The sequence below is a fragment of the Oculina patagonica genome, chromosome 6 (genome assembly GCF_052425735.1).
Source record: "Oculina patagonica isolate OP01 chromosome 6, crgOcupat, whole genome shotgun sequence".
NCBI classification, from domain to species: Eukaryota; Metazoa; Cnidaria; class Anthozoa; order Scleractinia; family Oculinidae; genus Oculina; species Oculina patagonica.
This window is the reverse complement of record NC_135763.1, coordinates 7735961-7746912: the sequence shown is the minus strand read 5'-3', so window position 1 is coordinate 7746912 and position 10952 is coordinate 7735961. Positions and strand designations below refer to the sequence as shown.

General features: G+C 40.1%; 1 protein-coding gene across 1 annotated transcript in view; it reads right to left on the bottom strand.

Annotated features, from left to right (window-relative positions):
- Nucleotides 1-4382: 4382 nt before the first annotated feature.
- The window catches only part of LOC144658450 (dynein axonemal heavy chain 5-like), a 78829-nt gene continuing 72259 nt past the window's right edge, over nucleotides 4383-10952 (bottom strand). Inside the window, exons 90-94 of the mRNA XM_078518851.1 lie at nucleotides 10234-10464; nucleotides 9020-9208; nucleotides 6927-7139; nucleotides 6328-6456; nucleotides 4383-5256 (exon numbers count right to left, since the gene is read on the bottom strand). Coding sequence (XP_078374977.1) covers nucleotides 4822-5256; nucleotides 6328-6456; nucleotides 6927-7139; nucleotides 9020-9208; nucleotides 10234-10464 — 1197 coding nt within the window. The 3' untranslated portion in view covers nucleotides 4383-4821. The remainder of the gene's footprint in view (nucleotides 5257-6327; nucleotides 6457-6926; nucleotides 7140-9019; nucleotides 9209-10233; nucleotides 10465-10952) is intronic.

Below are 10952 nucleotides of genomic sequence, written 5' to 3'. Positions count from 1 at the left end.
AATGAGAAGAATGATAAATAAGAATCTGATTGCATGTACCTTGTTTTGTGAAAACTTAGATTTAAACAAAGACTCTCACAAATCTTTCGGGCCGTCTGCAAACTGACTGGGGGCAGTTGTGTTACCGTTGGAAACTAACTTGTCGAATATTTTGATTCCCCCAACTTATTTTTTGGTATAGACTTGTATTTGTTTTCAAAGAATGGACGAGAGAGGCTTGGTGCCTGAGTACTATTCACGGTGGGCATTAATGTGAACACAGCTTTTTCCAAGTACCTATTCTGAGAGATCGGATACGTGCTCAACAAGTTGAATGACAAAATTCAACAACTCCAGTGATCGTCTGTTACAGGATTAAGAATGTACTTTGTTTAGCCTGGTTCTCATATAATCGCCCCGATCGTTTCTATCGCCTCTCTCACTTCAAAACGTTTTCTTGCGTCTTACACAGACGCTCGCTTACACAGACGATTGCTGACGTCTACGGCGATTGGGGCGATAACGATCGCTTGGATCGCCCGTGTTTAATCCTTCTGGCTTCTCTTTCCCTTCTTTGCCGTAAAACTGCAATAACCAGGAAGATAGGAGGCCACACGTTTTGCTCTTACATTGAAGGTTGTCACTGTGCTTGATCTATGGCTAAAATGATTGTATTTCGTAGGTCTCTGCTCATACCAGACGATCGGGACGATCATATGAGAACCCCATGATCGCTTCCACTCGCTTCCATCGCCTACGATCGTCTCAGTAGATGCAAAACGATTGATGCTATAGCAACGGTCGGGGCGATCATATGAGAAACAGCCTTTAGAAATCACTCCATGAAATTTAAGGCTCAATCTCCGAGCAACACAACGATTTTTTTTCTTACATATTACAACGTCAGATTGAAAGATGGCCGCCACTTACGGTCATCGACTGGTAACTAGTAACCGATTAGCCTTCTATACACTGCGGTTCCGGTTAGTTTAATATACTATGCACTTTGGTTAGCTTGTTTACGGTTAGCTCTCTATATTTGTGAAGGTAACACGATATCTAGTTATCTGGCCGCATAGAAAAAAACTGCCATTTTGTTTATGTGCGCGCGCAAATTACGCGTAAAATTCTGCGCAGAAAGAATGCGCAATGCAATACAGGGCAACGACCTTAAGCCGGACGACTCGGGTTCGACTCCACCACGGCGCACTTTATCTTGAAAATATTCCTTTTTCCACTTTGATATAATTCATAAAAAAAAAACTAAGTGTATAAGATTGGCGTTTACGTCGTCTGAAAGCAAAGTCCCCGGGGGAGGAAGGGGCGAGTTCCAACAACAACAACAACAACAAAAAAAACAACGAGAGTTCAAACATACTTTGTGCTTACGGTAACCATAAGGTAATTAAAGAAAAGTGGAAAGGCCCTGACAATTAAAACATTGTTATACAAATAGAAATTGCTTTTAACTAAATTACGGTAACCGATTTGGTATTTAAAAAACCTTAACAGAAAAAGAATCCGTTGTGCCAAAGAAAATTCTTTAATACTTTTTACCGACAATATAGTTAAAACAATCTTTTTAACTGTATCGGTGCGCAGCGAAAAATCCACCTTTTAGTGCTTTGCTTTGGATAAGCGATTTACATTTTGAAGTTACTGCAATAGCGCCATTGGAGTGCGACGCATTAATCGATTATTACATAACAGCCGGATCTAACACTTTTTGTGGCGCTGAAGATTTTACAAGCATTTATAGCTCTTGGATGTTACTGATTATCCTTCCGTTACTGCTGTCTTTGAACCTGTTTAATAATATCCCGTAGAAATCCAGTGGCTTGAAGATGTCGATCTCCAGTGCGGCCAACTCTTCTGGCGACAGTTTCTTCGCCCCTTCGCACATCACTCTATCGCTCATGTACAGCCGATAGTTGCTCGGTTTTGTTTGGATGTCACTCAGTCTTGTAGTAGTAGCTTGTGGATCCATTCCAGACTTTTGTTCGTCTGCTCTGACAGTTTTTGTAGCTTCATTCCATCCGTCACATGTTTGAGTCTGCTGGTCCTTCATCTGCTTCGCGCACTGCTGTTGAGCCTCCATAGTTCGTTATCGCATTCAATGATGAACAGAAAACATCGAAACTGCTACGTATATCGCAATTTATAGGTGAAAACTGTTGAAAGGGAGCCGAAATAACGTACATTGGGTAGTACTGTGACGGAATTTTCCTTTTCCATCCATTGAACCTATTTTCCCTTGACTTTTCAAGCCTAGAAATTAACAGTCCTGATCTGACATTGTGTGAGTTTTTTCTTCCTTATGGTTTCCAGATATCTAAGGGTGTTAAGGGTGTGAACTGCTGCATGGAATACTGTGATTCCTCTATAGTTTACAGAAAGCGCGCCCCAAGCTGCCTGCTGTAAAACTTTGCTGTTGCTATGTTTAGATTGTTTTGAAATTCGCGTAAATAATGACGTAAATTATTAATTAAGGACATTTCTGCTGTTCCCCTTGCCGCCACGCAAGTTGGACGTTCCCTCGATTCTCGATTTCCAAGTTTGAAAATGAAGTCTATCACCGCGCCTGATTTTCCAGATCTCTGAGGGTGTCTGTCAACTGCTTCATGGATTGCTGTAATACCTCCACAGTATAGATTGTTTTCATTGATTAAAAGATTGCGTGCAAAATGGCTGTTTACTTTGCTATTGCTTCTACACGAGTGTTTCGAAATTTCAATCAATGACATTCGTCAAATTAATTAAGGGTATTACTGGTTTTCCCTTTATTTTTAATATCGCCGATTGTTTTGAAATGTGCGTCATTGTTTTGAAATTTGCATCGGGTAACGCCCATTACTAATGAAAGGATTTTTTGTTTTTCTGTTTCCCGCCACGGAAGGTGAAAGATCCCTCGATTCGCGATTTCTAAGCTTGAAAATGATAAGTCTATCATTGGTTGCAGATGTCTGAGCGTGTCACTCGACTGCTTCATGGATTTTTGTAAAAATCTTCATAGTTTACAGAAAACGTACCCAAGCTGCCTGTTAACTCAGTTGTTGTTATGTTTAGATTGTTTTGAAATTCACGTAAACTATGACGTAAATTATTAATTAAGGGCATTTCTGCTGTTCCCCTTGCCGCCATGGAAGGTGATTGTCCCCTCGATCTTCGTTTTTCAAGCTTGGAAATGAAGTTAGGATGTCGAGAGCTACTTCACGAATTAATGTGCTGCCCAAGAGATTTTAATCTTATACAATAGATCATAGTTAAACTGTTTTGGAGTAACAGTTCATATGTGAAGCCCAATCAGTGGGGTATTTAAATTTTCCAAACCGGTTCTGCTCTTTGTGTAGTGTTTAATGCCTATTATTCTCTTGTTATTCAATTGTTTTGCTTTGAATCGGGACGAAAGTGAATTATTTGCTAAACCTTCTACCCCTCTTTGTGGAACATTTCGGCGACTTAAAACGTAGCTGTGACCCTCACTGTTTTTGGGGAACAATGGTCGTGAATACATTTACTATTAACCTGAGACAATCAGATTTTTCTACTCCTAGATAAAACACTGTTACTTATGGAAAGCAATCTTTGTGTTATGTAGGACCCAAACTATGGGGCAAACTTTCTACGGCTGACAGATCAGCCAAGACACTGCAGGCTTTTACAAACCGTATTCGCAAAACGGATATAACTCGCTTAATCGACAACGGCTGTAAGGGATGCATCCTATGCTGCACATAGTGCCTCTCGAGTCAAGTCATTATTATTATTATTATTATTATTTTCTTTTTTTTTTTTAACAATTAAGATTTAAACATTTTTCTATATCATAGATTGTAATAACATTTTTATATGACTTATATATATATTAGTATGGTATTATTTTCCAGGCTAAGGTTTTGACACTTAAATAAAGTTTTTTATCTTATCTTTTTATCTTAATTAAATATGCAGACTGTCTTTCAAAAGATGTTTGCCTCATTTTCACGGAAAGTTCGAGACATAACAAGCTAACTTCCTAAATTTCCCTGCTCGTCCCTTTTACCGGAGACGAGTTTCGCCGAACGAATTCGCCCTTATATTGACTGTTTTGCAGCCAACCCTTTTAACCAAGGTGACGCGAGCTTTTTTCTCGAAGTATCGCTTGCTGGGGGTTTAGGGGCTTTCATGTAATTTTTACTAATTTTTTTTTGCGGTCTTGAACTCCAGTATCAAACTTGCATTCAAAATTAGAAAAATGTGAGTCCACGTTTTTGCACGTTAAACTACCAATCAGTTAAGTGTTATCAGTCAATGGCCCCTCCCTACCTCTCTCCCTTTTTAATTGGTTTTCGAAAGGTAGACAAATTCCGGACCCTTGCAATGAAAAGTAATACCGACAGTCTGTGAGATACAACAAGAAACCATTGAAATGTTCATACAGCTATGTTTATTTCCATTCACACTCCTTTTACCATAAATATAAATTAATTCACTCTTTGTTCATCTGCCCAATTCTAAGAATCTAATGCACACAGGTTTTGCTATTACCGAGCACACCTGGTTAATTCATTATATTATCAGTCGCTGAATAACTACGAACCAGTATAAACCAATTTTTTACATTGTTACACAAAAATAAATTCTAGAAACACTTAATGTTTAACAAACTTTGCGGGTATTTAACAAAATATAACTTATAAACCATTCCACGCACCAGTTAAACACATTTGCTTTTTAGCTTAAGAAGCACCAACGATACATTAACCTTTTTTTCGACACGAATTAAAAAATGTTGTAAAAATGAACACAATAGTTGTCTGTCACGCATTATAAACATCAGATGGAAATGATTGTCACACAACACTACTTTGTGTCACACAACAAGGCGACACCACGTAGAATCCAGTGATCAGGATGTTGTGAAGTCTTGAGGTTTAGGCAGAAAATGTACGTCAAGTCCGTACGTCTCGGCTTCTTGTAAACAGGACACTCGTAAAATTTGAGTGCATCTTTGTTGTCTTTCGAGTCTTTGACCACAGCAGCAGTATTCACGGCGTAGATATGCACCACCGGAAGAGCAGTAAACAGAACTTTTGGAGAAGGCTCCGTGAGCCTGCAGTTTCGTCGATCCCATCCAGCGCCATCCAGGAACAGGCCATGCACATAGACACCTTCTGCCGGCGATGACGACACATCCTCTTTCATCATCTTGGTGACGTCATTGGCAAGTGCTACGTTGTCGAGGGCCCAGCCTTTGTGCGCACGCGTAATCTCTTGTCTCATGGCTGTCAGAAAACCCTGCAGTAAACAAGATAAAACAAATATTAACAACGACATAACGTGTAACTCCATAAAAAGCAGCATTAATGTTGAAACTTGTGTCTACTGCGTTCACTTTGATCGGGATCAAGTGTGCATGCAAGTCGGTGCAAATTTTTCATGTCACAGACAAGTGACAAACAAAATGAATAATTACTCGGTCCTAAATTCAACTAAATTCTAAAGTAAAGCTAATTGAAGTTAAAACTTTTAAGGTCAGCACACACGAGGGGACTAGTTGCAGGGAACAAACACTAAACACGCACACCACACAAGAATGCACTAGTCACGCCTATTAGCGTGCAACTAGTCGCAGGAATAAGTCCTCTGTAGCGTTTCACACAAAGCGACTAGTCGCAGGGACGGACCGATTTGGTTTTTGATTAATGGATTTTTGTTTTGGTCGCAGAGACAAGTCGCACAACAGTACACACGAGGGAACAAGCAAAATTTCATGGCACTAGTCCCTGCGACTAGTCCCACGAATTAAAATTGGTTTGAATTTGTGGGACTCTCGCGGGGACAAAGTTTTGGTCGCTGCGACTAGATTTTTTGACGAAAATGTGTAGTTCACACGATGGGACTTTTTCCCCAGGACTAGTCCCCTTGTGTGTACCAACACTTGCTCATAGAAGCTTTCAAACGATCCCAAAAACCCTAGCGCTTAAACCATGGACTTAGACTCCCAGAAGTTCCTTAAGTGATTTGGAATGTCCATGTATCAGATTTGACTTAAGAGCAACAAACACCATGCAACATAGACTTTCTCCAAGTCGCTCGTTAGATTCGCAGGAGACCGCTGGATACGGAAACGGAGGGCGCGCGCGGGCATGAGAAACAAAATGGCGGAGGATCGTGGCGGAGTGTCATTTGTTTTCCTTTGCGTACGCGTTCACAGAAATGAATCCCGCGCGATCCCTCGCGCGCGATTTCAAAGGTGATTATACTCAAGTGGTCTTACGCGCTTGATTTCAAAGCAATTTTATTTAAGTAACTATAGATGCAAAGAAAAAACGAGCGACTTGGGGCAAGTCTACATGCAACACAAACCTGAGGGTTGAAGAAACCAGTCATCCAGAATGCACTGGGCCTCCCATCAAACAGCCACGACGAGAATTGATTGTTCCGCTCGATCAGCTCCGTAAACCAGAAACCCAGAGTGGTCGAGTCCCAGGAAATCTGAAAATATAAAAAAATATATTTTATAAAAAATTCAAAGATTGGTGCTGTTATGATCTGTACGAAGACAATCTAAGGTCGGGATCGAAGGTTTTTAGTTCGTTGAGTTGGTTGGTTTTCAGCGTGTTTTAGTGGGGATAAAATGTTCCCGGTTCATTTAGTTAAGCACTTTTGTTGACCAGTATCACTGATATGGTTGATTTGAATGCAGTGTTTTTTTCAATACTAAGAATACTTTTCTAATCGTTGTTAGTTGAAACGAGTTACGAGTCTTTCAATCTGACCAACCGAAAATGATATTCTCAATAGAACACGAAAAATCCTAATCAACCCAAAAAGATTGATCCCAGAACCAACAACGGTTGGAAAAGTTTTCTGTTGGAAAACTTCAACCATGTCCACCAAAACTGGTAGCGGTTTAAATGCTTGTACCCGTTGAACACGATCTGGGTGTTACAAAGTAAGAATACCTTTTTCCACAAGGCGGGTACTCGAGCGTCATAGATATTGTCCAAAGCGTCCTTCAAGTTCTCACTCATGATAATGGTGCCGTCTATGGCCAGTTTAAGGTCCACCAGTGTGGTCCTGACCGCTGATATTACCCTCTGCATTCGGTCAATCTCTTGACGAAGAAAAATGTTCATCGACGTTAATGCACCCATTTTCTGCAGACGTGCTTTCACCTGTCGGGTTTTAAAGAGTAAGCAGATTAACGCATCTATTAACGAGTAAGAGTAAGAAGATTAATGCAGCTAACGCATTTATAAACGCTATTCAATAAAAAATAAAGTCTTTTCAAATTGTCATTAAAGATGTGACTATTGTTCATCAGGGCTCGAGACTAACGGTAGCCAACTAGCCAAAGGCAAGTAAAAATGCAGTTTTGGCTAGTAGGTTTTTCACTAGCCATTTTGGCTAGTGAAAATTTCAGGCATTAGTGCAAAGAAACTGCATTTATCAAAGTCGTCTCTGAGAGAATAGAACTAAGAAGTAAACTACTGACGTAATAAAAAATGTGTACATGCTAAGGTATTGAAAAGCGAACAAACCGCTAGAGTAACTTTTTTCAGAGATCTTCAGAAGCCTTTTTCATGAGGAAGGCGGCGAATAACGGGAAATTGTTTCTGCTAAAATCATTGAAGCATAACTTAATCACCGTAACGTTGATCGGCGATGATGGCTGCAGGGCCTGAAATTGCGACTACTTCATCCTTGGCGACTAAAAATTCGGGTTTAGTCGCCAGAATGTCGATTACATCTCTCTGTATTGACCTTTGCTTCTAAAACATTCAAATAGAGAATAGAAGTCGATCCATCGTTTTCCTTTGACGTACTAGATTCTCAAACTTCTGAAAACTTGCCGTGTTAGAAATCGCCCTAAAATGCATTGCAAACCCTTGAGTATTGACTACGTCAGGTATGCCTATGGATTGTGTCTCATGTTTACATCGCTATCCGCCATGTTGATTTAATAATAATAATAATAATAATAATAATAATAATCGATATTTTAACAGGGTGACCCCTTCAGTCGCAGGACTGGTATCAACGGGGGCCCTGTGTAAAATAAAACAAATCCTTCGACGTTCCTCGCGGTTCCTTACGTTTGCCACAAAGTTAGTATTTGTTTTAAACCTTGTGATAAGACTATTTTGTTTTTCAGTCCTTTGTATTCAGTCCTTTTTTGGATAAAATTCCTACAAATGATTTTAAACACTTTTAAACTAGTCCCTATTTGATATTACAATCTGGCGACTAAAAATTTGCATTTGGTGACTATTTTTAAGAAGGATTTCTTTCGATGACTTCCAGTATGTGACGCACATGTGATTGGAAGCAACACAATGTAGTATAATTGGACACGACGCGCATGTTATGGACATCCGTGGGTATTTAGTGCAGGTGGAAGCCGAAAGAACGAGGCAAACAAAAACAAAAAAACACAAAAACATACTCCGGATAAAGGTGGATACCTGATGAAGTCGTGTCTGCATGTCTAGATATTATAAGTTAAAGTATATTTCTTCCCCCCACCTCCCTTCCTCCCACCTCATGGTAAAAGAAAAAAACTCTACTTGAAAATTCTGGCTAGTAGAAAATCAGTTTTGGCTAGTAGAATGAAAGGTGACACTAGCCACTTGGCTAGTTAGCAAAAAAGTTAGTCTCGAGCCCTGGTTCATCGTGGTGTAAGATAGGAATAAACGTTCCTTACTTTCAAACTTTTACACGTTATTTTTAAAGCGCGCTAACGTGTTGCCTTTTTAAATCGAGTGTGAAAGCTTTGATTTTTTAACTGATGAAGGCCTGATGAAGCGATAGCCGAAACGTCTTGAAAAATAACATCAAAACACAGTCAGCGACAAACCTTTAACAAACTATGTCATCCCCTGACTACAATTACACTATTTTGAACGTTTATTCGTTTGTCTCACGATATAATCGCTTTGAGATGTTTATTTTAAATTCTCTTTGATTTAAGTCACTAGACGGTTCATGTTTGCCGTTTATCGTAAAGCGACCAGGAGTATTGCTACTTGCTAATGAACTAAAACAGTATCCTAACCTCGAAAGGAACGTAATCCGCGGGTAACTTTTCCAACATCTCGGTAGCTTGGCGTGCCACAAGCGATTCACGGGTTTCTCCTGATCCGCCGGAGCTGTCCTTCGGCTGAATGTTGACAATGGTCTCCAACACATCCGAAGTGGTTTTCGTTTGATATGTGATATCAGCGTTCGAATGTAGACCAAACACCTTAAGAGAAACAACCAGGACAGCAGAAATTATTATGTAGAAATTCATGGTTGCCACAGCTACCAGTTTTTAAAATTCCATGACTTGTCCCTGATAAAAAACAAATTTCCCAGACCAAAAAATGTAAAATGTCAGATATAGTTGTAGCCTCCAACCTCCATTTCCAAAAGAAAAAAAAAACATCGCTGAGATCCCATTGACCTGAAATATTTCTTCCAGCCTTCAATAGCATTACATTAGTGGTGATATAATTTCAATTTTTCCTGACTTTTCTTTACTGTAATATGTCAGTTTTCCCTGACTCAAAATAACATTCCTTGACTTTTCCCTGGCCTTGAAGAATTTTATTTTTCCCTGACCATTTCTTGACCTGTGTCAACCCTGTAATTCAAATTGTTTACTAAGCTGTAAAGTGATTCAGTCACACTAGTACGGGTTGTATCCACCCAAACTGTGCATACGCACCGCGATAGCAGAAAAATCGCTGCAAAAATTCAAGGCGCAAAATTTTACGCATTAAATGCTGGACTTGTCGCGCGGCCTGTGCCATTTACAACAGAGTGTGGACAAAGTGCTAGCCAGTGAGCCCTGCGAGCGAGAATCCCTAATCCGCATAGTAAGGCTAACCGCAAGCTTTCTAAGCTACAATTGTAGCTCAAGCTAGCCTGAATTTCAGACCTCCCTCTCTGGTTGCCTGCTTCCGAGATTCTGAAAGAATCGACCGCTAATGCGGTCTGGTGAGATCTGAAATTCAGGCTAAGCTTAAGCTAACCGAAGTGCCATTTTGGCTAACCGAGTGCTATTCCCTTGCAAGTCATCAAACGAGCCATGCAACCTAGAAATCGCTAACTCCACTAAACAGGATAAACAAACACTACCTTAGCTAACTTAGGCTAAGTTTATGGAGTGCTATCAAGGTTAACCAAAGTGCTATCAAGGCTAACCGCACTGTTAGTTAAAATGGCTCGCACTTTGTCAAGATCCAACAAAAGATGGTATGCTTTGTCCTGACTATATCCACTTACCTCTGGAGAGTCCGACAACGGCATCTCATCTATGTGAGCTCTGAAGTCTGCAATCTGCGCGCAGCGAGGAATATTATAACCTTGATAGAACTTAAAGGTATCTTTAAACATTTCCTGGCTAAACCACACGCGGGCGAATGTGTTGAGTAGGCGTTTGTCAAAGTCGTCTGTAACACGGCCACCGTACTGAACCTCACCAAGCATGTAATGTACCGTAACCCACGACACACCCTAGAGGGAGGGGGAAAGGAAAAAATGTGTTAGATCAAAGAGGCTTTGTCACCAAAATAAAAATTTATATTCGTGTCGTAGGAAACCTAAAAATAATGGCCCATTTTTATTCAAATAAGCTATTTTAGAGCACTGAAACTGTTAACGAGCGTCTTTGGCTGCGGGTTGTCTCGGATGGAAATGGACTGCAACTTCTAAAATCAAGGCTTAATTTTTCAAACTGTTTCCGCGCGTCTTCAAAAAATCGATATTCACAGCGGTGGATTGACTTCTATCCGCAAATTAAGGTTATATCTTTTTTTAGATGTTCAACGATGTTTTTCACGGGTTTAGTTTCCCACCACCAATTTCAGAACAGTTTAGACCAAAAATCTGCGAAATCTCCGTGTTGTAGCAATATAAAGGTCAGGTGTCATTCTTAAAGTTCGGAACACACGAGGGAAAGTCCCTGCACTAGTCCACTTGTGTAAACTATTTATGGGACTTGC